At 35.3% G+C, this 18315-nt stretch overlaps 2 protein-coding genes across 2 annotated transcripts; one reads left to right on the forward strand and one right to left on the reverse strand.

Annotated features, from left to right (window-relative positions):
• Window positions 1-65: 65 nt before the first annotated feature.
• Window positions 66-9633, forward strand: LOC125862998 (uncharacterized). Its single transcript, XM_049543136.1, has 12 exons — window positions 66-408; window positions 2562-2736; window positions 3454-3537; window positions 3944-4185; window positions 4296-4500; window positions 5624-5703; window positions 5896-5980; window positions 6337-6468; window positions 6542-6655; window positions 8095-8139; window positions 8236-8320; window positions 9138-9633. Exons 1-12 carry the CDS (start codon window positions 221-223, stop codon window positions 9227-9229), a joined length of 1527 nt encoding a protein of 508 aa, XP_049399093.1. The 5' UTR covers window positions 66-220; the 3' UTR covers window positions 9230-9633.
• Window positions 9634-10657: 1024 nt separating this feature from the next.
• On the reverse strand, window positions 10658-16940 carry LOC125862081 (mitogen-activated protein kinase kinase 2-like). Its single transcript, XM_049542069.1, has 9 exons — window positions 16490-16940; window positions 16209-16293; window positions 14850-14984; window positions 13602-13826; window positions 13337-13519; window positions 12715-12938; window positions 12559-12604; window positions 12368-12469; window positions 10658-11035 (listed from the first exon to the last, which is right to left on the reverse strand). Exons 1-8 carry the CDS (start codon window positions 16564-16566, stop codon window positions 12371-12373), a joined length of 1074 nt encoding a protein of 357 aa, XP_049398026.1. The 5' UTR covers window positions 16567-16940; the 3' UTR covers window positions 10658-11035; window positions 12368-12370.
• Window positions 16941-18315: the final 1375 nt, after the last annotated feature.

Raw genomic sequence — 18315 nt, forward strand, 5'->3', positions numbered from 1 at the left:
AGCCTTCCTCTTTTAACACTCCCATTTTCTGTTTTGTTTTTCTTCTTTTTTCTTCTCAAAGTTCCCTCCGTCCAATTCTATCTTCATTTCTCCCTTTTAACGATCTTCGTATCGAAAAAAATTAATAATTGAATTTCTCCTCCTTCTTCTTCTTCATCTTCGCCGATTCGCTCAATCGTCGCCCTGATATAGGAAGACGATTGATCGAAGATATTAAATTATGGCGAAGAACAGAGAGGAGGAAGAGCAACAACAACATAGAACGGTAGCGTTGACAGAGGAGGAAGAGGAAGAATTGGAGGAGCAATTAGGTTCTAGTTTGACTCTAGAACGAGTCGCTGCTGCGAAGAAATTGATCGAAGATCATTATAAATCGCATATGAAACTAATCCAGGATCGTAAACAAAGGTATTTTTTCTCTTCTAATTATATGATTTTTGAAATTTTCGGGATTATGTAAATGTGATTGTGGTTTTTTCTGGAAAATTTTGGATTTGAATTGGAAATGTGTGCAAAGTGTAGCTCGATCGTTTCAATGTGGTAAAAATGATCGGATAATGAATTTTCATCATTATGTAAATGCAAATTTTAAATTTGAATTGGAAATGTGTGCAAAGTGTAGCTCGAGCATCTCAATGTGGTACAGAGGTTGACAGTTTGGTAAAATGATTGGATTTTGAATATTTTGTTTAGGTGTTTATTTCGGATTTATTTGGGATGTAACAAGTGATTTTTAGGTAACTTTAGATTTTGAATTGGAAATCTGTGTAATATGTAGCTTGATTGATCATCTCAATGTGGCACAGATAGGTTGACAGCTTGGTAAATATGATTGGATTTTGAATTTTTCGTTTAGGCGTTTATTTCGGATTTACCTGGGATGCAACAAGTGATTGTTAGGTAACTTTAGATTTTGAATTGGAAATGTGTGCAGTCTGTAGCTTGATCATCTCAATGTGGCACAGAGAGTTTGACGGCTGGGTAAAAATGATAGGATTTTGAATTTTCATTTAGGTGTTTATTTCGGATTTTGTGTTTTGTGTATATGAATATATGCAACGTTTATTTGGGAAGCAACGTGCGAGTTTTAGGTAATTGTAGACTTTGAATTGGAAATGTGTGCAAGGTGTAGCTCCATGTCCCAATGTGATGGGTGTCCAGCTAGAGGAATTTTGGTGTAGGCATTTGTTCTGGATTTCGTGTTTTGTGGATGTACATATACAACATTTATTTGGAATGCAACATGTGATTTGGACAACCTTTAGTTTTGAATGGGTAATATCTGCGAAATGTAGCTGGTACCAATGTAGTAAGTTGACAGCTAATATAAAAATTATCAATTCATGAATTTATATGTAGAATATTTGTTGGAATTTTCGCGTTTATGATTTTTGGAATGGGAACATTTTATCTAGACAAGTTTTTATGTTGAATGTGTAGTTGGTATCAATGTATTTGGATTTTCATGTTATATACACACACATTCATTTGGATATGCAAACTTATGTGATTGGATTGAAAGACAATGTAACTCCTAATTCTTCTTTATTTTCAAGACAAAATCTATTTCTAAGCTGACAAGCAAGAGAGTCACTCTCTCCTTTTGTCTTTAGAAAGCTTCTCCCCTGAAATTTCCTTTTCTCTATCAAGAAATAAAAGCAAGCAACCTTGATGATTGAAGGTAGTAAACACGGACACGATATATCTAAAATCACATGGACCTACTTTGTCTTGAAAGGACCTACAATCTCTCAAAATTCTTGTCAATTTAGCAAAACATAGGACATAGTGAAAGAAAAAGGTCCATGTAGGAGACAACAGGTAGTTGGGATTAAGGCTCGCTTATGACATTGTGCTTATATTAGGTCCAGTGTAGCTAGGATCTTTTTTTTTTATCTGTTAGATATTTGCAGGTCAATAGAACCTTTAGAGAACCCCGAACTAATGAATATTAGAATGAAACGGGTTCTAATGGAGGAAGTGGATAGTGAGGATTCAATATTAACTCGTACTAGCTTGGTATTGAAGCTTAGTTGTTGTTAAGATTTTGTACTTCACCACTTCTGAAATGGAAAGGGTTTCTGCACTTTTCTTTCTCCTCATAGTAGTGTGTCAGGATGGATAAGAGAGCAAGGATCTTTTATGGTCTCTATCACTGAAGAGAGCGTCAATCTTTTAGAGCTAAGAGTTTCTATCTCCTCCAGTGTTGGGTAAAGTCATGATTTTTCTGTATAAGGACTAGGCTAAGTGGCTAACATATGCTTAGGGGTTGCCTTTGATCAACAAAGGTCTCGGAGAAATGCATGTAGCTAGTGTCTTATCTTGTTTACTTAGTTGTTATTGTAATGGAGCACCTCTTGTCCTCCAAATTGTACGACTCTAAATCTTGAAATAAAAAATTGTCTTCAACTAAACTGTTGCAGACCGAGTTATGTTAAATGCACTTTGTAGGCTCACATACATATAAGTTGAGCCAATCACACTGAAGGAGAGTGATATTAGATGGAATTTTGACAATTCTTTTCTGTATCCCCTCATGTATTATTGTATATAAACTGTAGGCGTTCACTGCTAGAAAGGAAATTGGAAGGCTCTGGTGTACCAAAGGAGGAACAAATGAACCTTCTAAAGGAATTGGAGAGAAAAGAGACAGAGTATATCCGACTAAAGCGTCACAAGATTTCTGTTGATGATTTTGAGCTTTTGACAATCATTGGGAGAGGAGCTTTTGGAGAGGTTTGAGATTCTCTCTTTAGATTGAAAAATATTTCATTCTTCAGGTATTATGTCCCACCACCCCAGCCCACCCCCACCCCCCTATGTTTTTTGTTATCTGGCCTGTTCAACCTTTAGGTCTGAATTATGTACTATGAAATAAGTTGAACTTTTATAGAGTTGGTTTCTATGTCATCCCTTTCATTGATCATCTGCTTCATATGCTTAACCAGAAGGAGCATGTCCAATGAATTTCTTCCATTCTCATGCAAAATCCATAATCATATTCTACCTTCTCAAGATGCATCATTAGATTTTTAAATTTATTTAGACATTTAATAATTGGAGTCACTCATGATGCTTTTACTTTTGTATCTCTCACTATTCTTATGTAGCTCCGTGTTATGATAATTTCTGTCATTGGAGTGCCCTAAGTTTGAATATCTTAATTGCTTTCAAAGGCGTCTGTAGTGCTCACGAAGATAAATTTCTTTGTTCCTTTTATTGGACATTAAGGGCAGCCCGATGCATTAAATTCCAGCTATGCACGGGGTCTGGGGAGGGATGTGCCATATTGGCTATTGCATCTATTGTACATAACCTCACCTTATATTTCTGCAAGAGGTTGTTTCCTCAGCTTAAACCGATGACCTCATGGTCACACAGAATGTGTTTCCTGTTTACCAGCACTGACTCCTGATAATAAGTTACTGCTTTTTATGCAAATCTATTTTGCAGGTCAGGTTGTGCCGGGATAAAGTATCTAAAAATATATATGCAATGAAAAAATTGAAGAAGGCTGAAATGCTAAGTAGAGGGCAGGTGAGACCAAATCCTTCCTAACTTGCTTAAGGGGCCAATTGCTATCCATCTTCTTTTCTAAATAGGATTTATTCCTACTACTTTGCTATTAGTATTTATGTATTTCCCGTCCAACTTTCAAGTCATTAATGTCATAACATGAATTTCTCTCCCTTGCAAATGTAATACCTTGAACCTCTTTCTCTATCAAAATAATTCCCTAACTGGAACAACGAGAAGACATGAAACTCCGTCTTCTATACTCCTTCCCCCCTGTACCATCTTCCTTCCCCACCTTAACCAATAAAAGCCTCTGAGAACAACTAAAGTTCTTTAGATGTCAGTTTTGAGCATGAATGAACAAGCTATATTTTTCCGTTTTAAGAAGTGATCTGATTGTCTTTCTTACCATCACTTTACATTACAGGTTGAACATGTTAGGGCCGAAAGGAATTTGCTTGCTGAAGTAGCGAGCCACTTTATTGTAAAACTTTTTTATTCTTTCCAAGATGCTGACTACTTGTATCTAGTAATGGAATATCTGCCTGGTGGTGATATGATGACGTTGTTGATGAGGGAGGAGACATTAACTGAGACAGTCGCAAGATTTTACATTGCTCAAAGTGTTTTGGCCATAGAGTCTATTCATAAGCATAACTACATTCACAGGTAGTTATTAATCTGTATTTGGTAAAGAGTAATGGTATACACTGGAGACTTCTACGAAAGATTTGAAATGATCTCAATGATTTATGTCTTTTACATAATGTTTTGTACAGGGATATAAAACCTGACAATCTTCTTTTGGACAAAAATGGTCACATGAGGCTGTCTGATTTTGGTCTATGCAAGCCCCTTGACTGTTCGAATTTATCTCCTATAAATGAAAATGAAGTGATTGATGGTGAGCAAAAGGGATCTGCTAACAAGTGGAATAGCTCCCTTGAACAACTGCAGCATTGGCAAATAAACAGGAGAAAATTAGTAAGTAGAACGTTATTAAGTATTAACAGAAACACAGCTTATCTCATAAATTATTAACTTAATCCAGAATCCTTATTTTGGTTGATTTTTCAAGGATCATAGATATGGAGAAGAAAAACTAAAAATTGGAAGAATACTCCCTTCGTTTCAATTTGTTTGTCTGGTTTTGATTCGACACGAAATTTAAGAAAGTAAAGAAGACTTTTGAATCTTGTAATCTTAAATTAAATATATATTAAATGTACCAAAATATCCTTTAATCTTGTGGTCTTAAACAGGTCATGTAGAAAGATGAAATTAAAGAGTTGCCAAAAAAAAGGAAAGATGCATTCTTTTTTGAAACGGACTAAAAAGGAAAGCAAGAAAAACAAATTGAAATGGAGGGAGTAATATATAGTACCAGAACAATTTGTTTCGGGAGAGTAACATACTTATCTCCATAATTTTGGGACCTGGCGTATTGAATTTTCTGCTTTAGATAAGCTTATTCATATGGATCTAAAAAATGCATAAATAATATTGCTATAATTAAAAAGAGCCCTTGTTGATACGCAGCTCTAGTTGATACTTTACCGGAGAAATTTTAGCAAAGTCAGTACATGATTCTGTTGAATTTAGCACCGAGGCGTTCCTTCTCAAAAGTATGAAGTTTTGTTAAAACAAAAATCTTTACACAGTGGAGACATCTGACAAAACTGAAGTTCTTAGATGAACTTTGTTAAGAATGGGAATAACTAGTGTTGTGTAGTACTCTTATTTATATTCTTAAGCAACAGATGTTGGTCTATAACTGTAAAGACGAGACTACTTTTTCACCCAATAGCTCCCCCTGCCCAAAGCTGGTGTATAATGTAAATGTCATGCATGCCAAGTTTGTTACAAGTCTACTTCACTCATTTATCCTGCAAAGGCTCTGTGAGCAAGTTAAGAACTTCATTTTCAGATACCTCTTATGCTTTTTGAATGAGACATCGGAACTTTATCAAAATGTGACTGCCAACCAGTATCTGCCTAGCTTCACATGAGTAATGGAAACGAACTATAAATATCATTTACTATTCCAAGAAATGATCTTTTGTTGATTTAGTTACTGGAACTTTAATATAACCTGTTGCTATGGCAGGCATTTTCAACAGTGGGCACTCCTGACTATATTGCTCCTGAGGTTTTACTGAAGAAAGGCTATGGAGTGGAATGTGATTGGTTAGCTTTCTTATTTGTGATGAACGTGGATTTTAATTGGCTGATGTTTTAAAGTTTTTGATTTCCTTACTTTCCAAAGTTTAAACGTGACTGTTTCACTTATGTTCTTTCTTTTAGGTATGATCACCTTGAATAGACAAAGTAAAGTTAATAGACTTTAATCCATTATCCTCTTTTCTTTGCTTCATTCAGGTGGTCACTTGGCGCCATCATGTATGAGATGCTCGTTGGTTATCCCCCTTTCTACTCCGAAGACCCGATAACGACATGTAGAAAGGTATAGTGGTCCACACAAGTGTGTGCAAATTCTTTAAGCAGTAGCATTAACAACAACAGCAACATACCCGGTGCAATCCTACAGGTGGGGTTTGGGGAGGGTAGAGTGTACGCAGACATTACCTCTGCCTCATAGGGATAGAGAGGCACTACGAAATTTAAAACTTTAGAAAGGAAATTTCCTTTCTCCTGTTCAACATTGATATCCATTTTCCCTTTTTGTTTAGTTAACAATCAAATTATCTCGTGAATAATTTGAAATGCTTGTGCAACTGTTCCGTCTTATGACAGTTCAGTTACGATGCTTATGTAGCATGATTCAAATGCTATGTTTTGACACTTGTTCTGGTTCTATAGATTGTTCATTGGAGAAATCACATTAAATTTCCAGAGGAAGCAAGATTAACTCCTGAAGCGAAAGACCTGATCTGTAAGTTGCTTTGTGATGCTGAAAGTCGTCTTGGTTGTCGAGGAGCAGAGCAAATAAAGGTTTGTGTTACAAGGATAGTCTTATTTTTTGATCAATTATAGATTCTTATGCTTTATTCATGAATATAATCAGGCTCACCCCTGGTTCAAAGACATAAAGTGGGATAAACTTTATAACATGGAGGCAGCATATAAGCCAGAAGTCAATGATGCTCTTGACACTCAAAATTTCATGAAGTTTGATGAGGTAAATTACCATTTATATCTTATCCCATTTCTGTTTTCTTTTCCAAATTTTAGAGGATGTTTGTGAGAAGTGATTTTTCATCTTCATAATTTAATCGTGACACTATGTTTCGCTACTACACAAGCTACCTTAGTGGTATTTGCGATCAAGAGTTAACCTTGGTGATCTTATGACCTCTGTTTATTTTGGTACCTAATATTCATCTCTACTGGAATACAGTACGAATACCGACTGTTACCTATGGATTCACGGGATTCAGTAGCTTTTGCCTAAACCCTATATATGTATTTAAAAATCCACTAAATAACTACAAATATTTGATTGTGGACTCAGTTATAATTGTATATTAACTTTATATTGTTGTAGGAACTCATAAACTTCAAATCGTAGATCCGTCTCTGCGGTGGAACATGATATCAATATTTTCTTACTTAAATCCTCTTTCTTTTGGTGGATTAGGGATATTCCCGGGATAGGGCAGGGCTAGCTAATCCCTTTTTCTCTGATGACAATGCCATATTGATCTGAATCATTTTTAGTGGCTATCTTTCTACAAAGGGCTTAAACTCCTATGTTTTGATTATTAAAAGTTTATATGGTTATATTCAACCATGACAAGATCGAAATTTTGATGCCCTGAAGATCATTTTCCATATGATTCATATTAATTTAGTTTGCTCCGAAGCATATCTTGCATTGGCATGGAGATGGGGATCCCAAATTGCCAGATACAAAAGATTCACATGATAAAACAAAAGTGAAGGCGCCTCTTTCTTTTGTCCAGGAAATCAGAGTAGAAAGAACTGGTGAATTTATTCAAGATCCTTTACACATAGTTTTCCACCAAGAACGATTTCTAAAACTCTTTGATAGAGTATCCTTCTTTCACGCAATCCACGGAGTCTTGATTTGGATTTCAGCGGTGTTACTCTCCTTTTCTGATGAAATTTCGTGATGACACTAAAGATGAGCCTACATCACACCCCTCGGGGTGCGGCTCTTCCCTAGACGGGATATTTTGTGCACCAGGCTGCCGTTTTACTAAAGATGAGCCTATGGTACCAATGACCAACGACTGTGATGACTTGTTTTTAGTATCTTTATCTTCTACTTGATTACAAACTTGCTATGAGATTTTCATCTATGCAGGACAGTAATTCCTCTAAAGTATGTTTGCATCACAGTGTTGGAGATGAAAAAGTAAAGCCCATAAGAAGTGAAAAAGTAAAGAGGAGAATTAAAAGCAAAATGAGAATGGAAAGTAGAATTGAGGGACCATTTTCTGGATAATAACTGATAAAATTAGCATTTATTATTTTCATTTAATACTTGAGCTTTGTTTTGGATGATCATTTTGATATTCATGTTTAACTGTTGTTACCAACAACACTTGGTTGAGAATTCTTTCGCAACTGATGTACAATTGGAACTCACTGCAGGCAAATCAAGCACCAGCAAAAAATAGTTCAGGACCCAATCGGAAGGTGAGTTTCCATTTGCTACAATGAGTATAGAGTCCTATCTGAGCAATAACGTCATGCTTAAGTAACTCTTTTCTGTTGTAATATTTACTTTGGCAGAAGCGTCTGATTCCCGAAGATTTAAGTTTTGTTGGCTATACCTACAAGAATTTTGAGGCTGTCAAGGGATTGAGACATTCTTCAGGTATGGTGACTTCCATATACTCTCAGACTAATAGTTCTGTCATCTTCTTTTGAATGGAGCTCATGTTGAATGCTCTATCATCTTCTAAGTCACTGCTAATTCTTATGCATTTTGTGACATGTACAATGTATATAAGCACTTGAATGAATTCTGAGCTTCTATATCATTAATATGACAGAAGTACCTCTAATTTGGCTGGTAATGATTAATAATGCTCACATGTGTCAATGTATTCCTTGAATCGAGGGTCTATCAGAAACAAGCTCTCTACCTCCCAAAGGTCCTTTCAGTCTACACTCCACTCTCTGAGACCCCACTTGTGGGATTACACGGAGTATGTTGTTGTTGTACATGTGTTAATGCACGTCTTAATGCCTTAATTGAACTTAAGACATAAGCGTATACCGTATATGACATGAATAAGCGTTTAACCGCTTGCAGCCTGATTAGATTTCTGTGTACCAGCTTGAATTTCTTGTGGATGATTGGTCTTGCACTCAAACTTGACATTGTATGTATTTGCTGGAAACAGAAAACTTTGGTATCTTGCTGATTGTGTTATCTTTCATGTATAATGTTCTGTATGTGCTGGTTTTTTGAATGAGTTGTGTATAGGACAGCCCGGTGCATAAACCATCCCATGTTAGCAGGGTCCGGAAGGGTGTAGAGTGTAGACAGCCTAACCTAATGCAAGCATTAGTGACAACTTTACCATTGCTCCAATGCTACCCTTAAACTGTTTGGAGCCCCTACTTTGATTTCTCTCCTCTCTTAGCAAGTATATAAAAGGGTTTTAACCGCCACTATATCCTTGTAGGTGATTCTGCAGTGGATTTCTCAGGCAAGTGTTCAATCGATGACAATGAAATGCTTGTCCTCGCTGCTTCAGCAGATACTGTAACTCTGTGATGAGCATCCAAGTTCTACGATAAAACTAAATGATCAACATGCCATTTTTATGGTTTTTTCTGGAGGTAATAACATTGAGTGTTCAATTCGAGTTCCGACCATTGCTCCTTTGTCCACAAAAGCAGATTGCTATTTACAACACTTTAACAGTAAAAGTGACAATATAGGATCTCTGGGTAGGTTTCTTGCAGCTATCAATAGGAGTTTTTTTTTTCCTTTTTTCAAACTTGAAAATTGTGTATACAAACATTAAGCATTTAACTTGACTACCCATATAGGAAGAGCTAAGAATGGCCTTTAATCATATCTGTCTAGAACCCTTTCAGTTCTTATTCACAGATTTTGTACATTCACACAGCTGTACCAAGAAAATGGGGAAATCAAATAGTTTGCTTCCTTCTAAATCAGTTTTTGTATCTTTTTCCGACAGCCAGAGGTGTCAAATGAGCGAGCTGGATTAGAATGGATGGACCATGACTGAACTGTTTGATACGCCTAACGTTTGATTGGATAAAAATGGCAAGTTTTTGCACGAATTGCGTCTCTTTTGGGGTGGCCTTTAATTTTTGTCCTTAAATACGATGATCTTTAATTTTCACCCCTACTGCTCATTTAATGAAATTTGTGCATCAAAGTACCCTTATCTATGACCTGATTCGGTCGGCATAAGTTCAGAAAACTTTTGCCTCGGTTGACACAAGTTCAGTAGGAATTAAGTTATGCGGGATAAGTTGTGCAGTATATCTATGACTTAATTCATTTGGCATCAATTTAGACAACTTTTGCTTGCCTCGGTCGTAAGTTCTGTAGGAATTAAATTATGCATTTTACGACATAATTTGTGGAAATTGAAATCTCAAAGGAAGTTCAAAGAGAAAATGTACTACTGGATATTCCCAGTTAGTCACATTGTGAATGTATCTTAGCCTGATAAAGAAAAAGGCAAATATTGCATACTTTTAGCCTTCCAGTTTACGAAGGCCAGTTCCATACAGGATTAGCTATATCTATATTACTTACATTTATATTAATGGGGTATAGCATAACGATAACCATTACAGAAACAACAACATACCAAGTGGTATAATCCCACACGTAGAATCTGAGGAGGGTAGGATTTACATAGACCTTACCCTTAGCTTTGTGGGGTAGAGAGCTTGTTCCCGATAGTATAATGATAACCATTATGATTCCAAGAACTTTTTCATGTTTTGAAATACTTGGCCTGTAATTTCCGTAACTCTTTAGACATGCAAAACTTCAATCTAGAAAACGAAGTTAATTCATTGACAACAAAATACCCAATGTAATCCCCCACAAGTGAGGTTTGGGGAGGATAGGATGTACACAAATATTACCCCTACCTTTGTGGATTAGAGAGGTAGTTCCTGATAGATCCTCGAAAAGTTGATTCATTGAAAGGTCTCTAAATTGATCTCATTAGGAGAAATGGGAGCTTAATAATTTTACACTCAGTTCAACACTGATAATAAACAACTTCATGTGCTAAAAGGTAGAAGTCAAATTGTAAACCAAAAACACTTGCACCACCAAGGATTAATGTCAAAAATAAGTCATATCAAAAGGATATCTAGAGTTGTTCCCATTTGAATCACATACATAGTAGAAAATGTCATAGATACACTCCCAACGCTACCTACCAGAGGCTTGAAAAGTACAACAATGGCTCCATCTGCTTCATTTTGATTCTCAATGCCTTCTTAAAAGGCTTCTAATTTTTGGAACGTTGCGACTGGAAAAGCTAATTGACCAAAATTCCATCAGTTGCAAGACATTGTAGAAAACCTGTGAGAATAAGAAGTCAAGACTAAATTTCAAGAATGGCACACATAGAAGAATCATGCTTTTGGACAATAGGATAGAGCTGTTATATCGGAAAAATTATCTGGTTGGCGAAAGGACTGCACATACATAGCAAGGCTCGTCACAATGTAATCGCTGAAATCACACCAGTTGAAAAGATTCTGAAGCTCTTTTGGTTACATATTTAAGGGAAGTCAAATAATAAAAAAATTGAGCACAAGTACAATTAACAGTTGAGGACGTTAAATCATGACTTTGAAGTAAGATACGAGTGGTAATAGAAAATCCAGTAGAGGGGATTAACAAACAACAACAACTACCTGGGAGTAGAGAGGTTGTTTCCGATAGACCCTTGGCTCGATGAAAAAGAGATCTAAGCAGTTCAGAAAAGGAAATAACAGAAATGAAGAAGTCATGGCAAAATACTATAGAAAGCATGACAAAGCATCAATAACTACAACAAAAACTACAACTATCGAAGTATAGGAAGCAACAGATAATAACAGAAATCGAGGAACAAGAAACTACAAGAGTAATGAACTACGACTAATAGTACGGAAGGATAAGCAAGACCATACTCTTCTACCTGCTAACCTACTACCCTAATACGTGTCCTCCACAAACAAATGTTTTTACTAAAAAAAAAAATGACCACTTAGTTTTACGATATATTGTCAAAAGTCAGATACAGGCAAGGAGTTTGTCCAATCAACGAAATATGGTTTATGAGAGAACATTGAGAGGCTAAACCAAACTGTGAACAATGAAACAGCTTCACATTTAATATTCCAGAAGCAACAAAGGAGTTTTTGAAATAGGGAGTTTAAGAATTCATTTCTAATCCATCCCTTCTAGCCATTTTGCTGGTATACATATTCATTTACTGCCAGAGATAACTGTATCAGCTATTAACAATTTGAAACTACCCAGGACACAGATATTAATAAAGTGATATTAGGAAGATAAATAACCTAATATTCTTCAACCTTCACTATAAGCAAATGTGTACGTAAATAGAAATGAATACAAGCTTGCTCATACAAGAAAAATGGAACTAGCTAGAGGGTTGAGTGAGTTGCAACGAGAGGCAAGGTCTCTGTGACCAAATAACCCTTGGGTATCTGAGGACAAAAGAAAAGAGCCGCAGACAATTACATAATGCTAATGGCTCTGATCCAAGATGAAGATAATTTGCGCCAAAGACACTCGAATATATACTTATAAAAATAAACACACAAGAAGTTTCTATCTTAAATTAGTTCTTTCTAAAAGCTACAAAAGGAGTACATTTAACAAAGACTTAAGCAAGCATACCAATTATAGCTCAGTAAGTGTTGCCAATGGAGGTCCTGCGGAAGTGAAGTAAGATCCAAGATCGATATCCTGGTCATCGTACATGGTGATGAAAGGGTGACTCTGTATTACATGAATCCCAAATAGCCACTACATTAGTAATTGATCAATAAGCAACTTCGAGAAAGACAAAAAAGGTTGATTATCACTACCATGAGTTCATTTGCCGACAGTCTGTCCTTCTGGTGCTTCTGGACACTGAAACAAGTTATTGTGTAGTGAGCTTCCAAACTAGAAAACACATCTACCAGACACTCATAGGACAATTGGATTAATAGTTCCAGATGGTACATAACTATAGCGCTTACCAAGCAGATATGAATGAGCAGAATTGTGGAGAAAATTGGTCAGGAGGTGCACAAGGTTCTGGTTGGTCAACAATGGTTTCCATAAGTTCATAGACGTTGACCCATCCTTCATCTCCCTCGGGTGGTGTATATGGGAAATGACCTGTTGCACACTCGAGCAAGACTAAACCCAAGCTCCAAATGTCGCTTTTGTAATCATAGGCACCTCCTGAAATTCTCTCTGGCTGTAGCAGACAACAGAACATCAGCAACTTCGAGGTTTTTTACTACTCCCTCTATTTCAATTTGTTTGTCTAGTTGACTTGACACGAAGTTTAAGAAAGTAAAGAAGATTTTTGAATCTCATGGTCTTAAATTAAAGATATGTCAAATGTACCAAATTGTCCTTTAATCTTGTGGTCTTAGACATGCCGCGTGGAAAGTTGGAATTAAGAAGTTTCCAAAAAGGAAAGAGGCATTCTTTTTAAACGGACTAAACAAACAAATTGAAATGGAGGGAGTGATGAAGTTGCAGAAAAATATGCTAGGAATATATTTTTCTCTGTGATATTTATGAGTGAAAATTACCTAGCAGTGCAGTTCTATACTCGCTTTTACAAAAAAACAGGTCACAGATACTCACAGACATATAGTTGTATGTTCCAACAAAGGTATTAGCCAGTCCAGATGTGCTTGCCAGTACTGCACTCACACCAAAGTCTGTGATTTTGACATCACCTCTGTGATTGATTAGCAAATTCGAAGGTTTCAAATCCCTGTGAATAATATGCTTCTCATGATGAAGATACCACAAGCCTTTGAGAACCTAATTGGTGAAGGAACAAGGTTGAAACATTAGTACTTGAAAAAATTCTTCTCTCGTGGAATACAATTTGTTCACTGGCTACCTGCTTGCAGATAACAGCAAGATATCGTTCAGGTATTGTTTTGACCTTTTTCAGAAAATCTGCTAAGGAACCACCATCCATATACTCCAAAATTAAGGATATAGCACCATTGTCGAAGAACGACTGATAGCATATGACAACATATGGACACTGGGATGACTGATTAATTCTCAGTTCTTGAGCAATATGTTTGCGCATGGACTCGTCAATATTCATCTGAATAACCTGAATGATATAAAACTGCTCGTCAGGAAGGGAAACAAGTATATCTGGTAACATAAGACAATAGTGACATATGTGGGGAACTTAATGTATTTATTCATTTAGAAGACAAATATCCTAAGGCAGCCCGAAGAACACAGTAAGCTGAAAAATAGTTTAATCACTAGAGTAGTGGAGATTGCAGGTAACATGTTTTAAAAATATTTAAGTGAATAAGAGCCTGACAATTAAAGCATATGTTGACTTCAGCCGACAGATTGTCCAATAGACAAACCCCTCCATCAGCATTGCAAACAGGTTTGGAGCCAGGTAGGATCCAAACCCCCTTCAGTGGAAAATTACACTATACATGGTTAAAATTACTTTTTATGTATATATAGTGATATTGAACCCCCTTTGACTTCTTCATGTATTTACTTTCATATTTTGAACCCCCTAATTGAAAATTATGGCACCCACTGAATTGCAAAGAGCAAGTCAATATGATCTTTGTGTAATAGAATGGTGAGACTTGAAAGCACCCTAGTATTGGGTAAAATAGCAACCTCAATATTCAGAAACCGTCTGTAATTGCCATACTGTCAACTCTTCAGACTTTGGGGGAGGGGTAGGGGGTGGGAGGGCAGCCATATTAGACTGCAACACCACTAGTCTGTAATACATATTCGAAGTTGCACAGACTCTCCAAAAATGTTGTTGCACCCGTGTCGGATCCTCCAAAAAATGCACTACTTTTGAAGGATCCAACACGCACCCGATGACTTATTTGAAGAGTCCGAGCAACATAGTTAACATATTGCTACCAAAAATAGTACAAGTTATAAGACAGGAATCGGAACAGTAGGGAGGAAACATCTCTACGGAAGCATTTGTGTCCCAATCCTCAATTCGTCTTCTTTCATTATTAAAAGGTATATCACACCAAATTATTGAAATATATCAAACTGATATGTAAATAATCTACTGCTAGTCAAGGGAATAACCAACAACCAAGATAAGCAGAATAGAGATGGAAGCCAAATATACCTTGAGAGCGAAAAATTGCCCTGTCCATTTATGCTGAACCAGCCGCACAATACCACCATTTCCCTTTCCAATAACTTTAACTGCTTCAAAATCAGCTAAGCATAACTGGTTGTCTGATGGCTGTATAACTGAAGGCTAAAGAAAAAATTGCAAATGCCAGAGTAAAGACGCCATGAAAGTAGCAACGGATTGCGAAAGTGGATACAAAGGAAGATGAAGAACACAAAATGTCCAGGTATGGATTAAAACAACAACTGCACCTCAATTCCAAGCAAGTTGGCATCAGCTCAGTGAATCCCTACTGCTCTTATCGCTCCATTTAAGTCCGTCTTAGTCCGATATTATTTAAAACAATAGTTTCCCTAGAACCAGAGGTTCTCTACATTTCCGTATATAAATCTCTAACAAGACTAAAAGGCTCCTATCAAATTTTGGACCTAAAGTAAACGTACTAATATAACAAAGAGTCAGTCCCAACTAATTAGTATCGCTTATATAAAAATATGTCTAGCTCTAGATTCAAATGCTTAAATTGCTATTTGGACCCTTCATATAAGATGAGTTCCTAATCACAGCTTTAATATCCTGATGCAGAAAAGCAGCTCAAGATATCTAGATCTTCAATTTAGCTTCCATTTCAAATTCTTCATAAGCTGGCTAGGAATAAGCATTCAAAAATTTCAATTCTTTGTGCATTTAGATTTGTTAGCTAAACATTTGAATCAAACAACAACAACCTACCCTATGTAATCCCATTAGTTGAGTATGGGGAAGTTAGAGTGTACCTGGACCTTACCCCTACCTAATGGATGTAGAGAACTTGTTTCCGAAAAACACTCGGTTCAATGCAGCAAATAAAAGTATTTACGGAAAAGTGAATACAACAGCATAGAAAACATGTCAATTACTAAGGAAAGCAGTACAAGCATTTGAAGAAAAGAAACAATAACACCGGTGAAATAATGCGATAACTGAAACACAATAAACAACAGATATCATCAAAGGCAAGAAAATACATGTATAAGGCTAATACTACAATAGACACGGTGTTCCCCAACACCCACCAAGCTTAAACCCGTCGAAAAATGAGTCAAAGCTCAATTACCTACTTACCTTCTACCCTAATCCGCAACATCCATACCCTCCTATCTAAGGTCAGCTATACATTCGAATTCAAACTTCAAGCTTCCAAAGGCAAGTTAGAGAATAGTATACTCTTAATCCCATGTAAACTCAGCAAGGGATCATCCTACTACCCAATCCAAGCCAGACTACAGAACTATAAAAGCAATTCAATCAAATCAAACCAACAGTTCCTTGAACAAATACAGCATAAGTAATTCAAAAGAGAAAGTGTACAGCTGCAACTTCACTCTGCGAAACAATTCGAACTCCATCTCTATTCACCAGAAGATCTCCATCCTTAAATGTTCCTGATTCAGTCCTATACAACAAAATACCAAAAACATCTCATCAAAATACATAACCATAGCTAGATAAAACACAGAAATAAGACATACAAGAACTGGATCCAAGAGTTCAGGTCAGTAGACACATAGTACATATGAATTTAACATAAATAAATATTCTTGAAGACATTTACACACACACACATATAGAGAGAGAGATAAAGTAAGTACAGGAATTTGGAGAGAGCAACTTCATCAGGAGGAGGAAGAGAAAGTTTAAGATTAGGAGCAAAAGATCCTTTCTTCATAGCTAAATCTTGTAAAATCACAGTAAGAATTGCTTCTTGGGCAACTGGGGTTCTTGAATTCTTCTTAAAAATCACTTTTTTATTGAAATCTTGAACACCCAAAGTGAAAGTTGCTTTCAGGCAGATGGGGTTTTGGTAATTCTTCTTAAAGTTCACTCTTTTATAGAAATCTTGAAAGATCAAAGTTGAAATTGCTTCCAGGTAACTGGGTTTTTTGTATTCTAGTTAAAAGTTTAAATAATTATATTTTTGAAAAAAAAAATTGTTGGGAAAAATTGGAGAGCTTAGGGGCATTTCTGCTTAGCTGGGTCAACTGAAAGACTCTGTAGAATTCTTGCAAATAATAGCAGAAATTATGTGGTTGTTGTAACTATTAAGCTAGACTATGAATAAAAAAACTATACTATATACATATAGAGAGACAAATGGTAATGGTGAATTAAATAGAAGGAAAAAGTAGGCTTGATGCAAATTAAGAAAAGCTTGAAAAATAAAACAAGTACAATAATAACAGATTTAATTCCATAAATGGAGGTGAGTGTGATGTGAAGTACACAAATTTTATTTCTATTTCGATTCTCATGAAAGTAAAAAAGTTGTTTTCGATAGATTCTTAGTTCAAATAAAGCATTTTAATCCAGGTTCAAAAAAAAAATGCAGTTGTAAAAGAATTCTATTGAAAATAACTAAAAAAAGAACGACAAACAACAACAAAATAATACGATAATTACACCAATATGGAGTAATAAATTAAATAATAAAATTATAGGAAATTAATAATAATAATAATAATAAAGAATCAAATGCCCTTTTATTATATTATAATAAAATTATTCTAAATTAATAATTTGATCCAAAAATATTTTTATTGTTAATAGTTTAATTCATTTTTGTTCAATTTCACATATATAAGAAGGGACAAATAAGGTGTTCCAAATTATTATCATTCCTTTTCCATAAGTAAATGAGGCAATATTTGACTATTTATCAACTTTTAAAAAAAAAAATGTATTTTTTATTTATCATCATGTCCTCCATAAATTTTGAAAATTAAATTGTGTTATGAGTGGGGAAATGAGTGGGAAAGATGATAAAAACACTTTCTGAATCAAAGGATTACACTTGCTGACTTTTCTTCTGTTGTGTTGTGTGGACCTTTCTCTTTCTTTTTTCATGTTTTATTTATTTATGGCTCTTTCTTCCCTTTTTCCCATTTTTTTACTTTATTTATAAGTCTTCTTTTTGAAGTTTGAACTTTCTTTTTTTTAAGTGAAATATTCTATAGAACTTCCTAAGAGTACTTTCTAGAAAAACAAACAATAAAACCATTTAGATAATTATTTTGTAAATGTTGCGATAGTTATTTTCTTTTTATGTTTCATTTGATATCTGATATTTAGTTAAGATTTGATTTAACTTAAATTTGTATCAAAAAATTTTATATTAAGAGGTAAAACGTGTTTTAATTTATAAGAACAATAATTTTGTATCTTAAAAAATTCGACGTCTAACGCTTTTGATTAAGGAGTGATACTTATTTCACCAAAATAGAACACTTGCACTCTTCTTTATTTGCTTATCAAAAAGGTCATGTCATGTTAGCTAAAAAAAGGAAAAAGCTTATGAATTGATATTTATATCAAGTTAATAAATATATATATATATATATAACATAATCTTTTAAAATATATTATTGTCAATTAACTATAGTTAACTAATGCATAATATCAATTTCATTTACCAACTGCA

Source organism: Solanum stenotomum, chromosome 4, assembly GCF_019186545.1.
Source record: "Solanum stenotomum isolate F172 chromosome 4, ASM1918654v1, whole genome shotgun sequence".
NCBI lineage: Eukaryota > Viridiplantae > Streptophyta > Magnoliopsida > Solanales > Solanaceae > Solanum > Solanum stenotomum.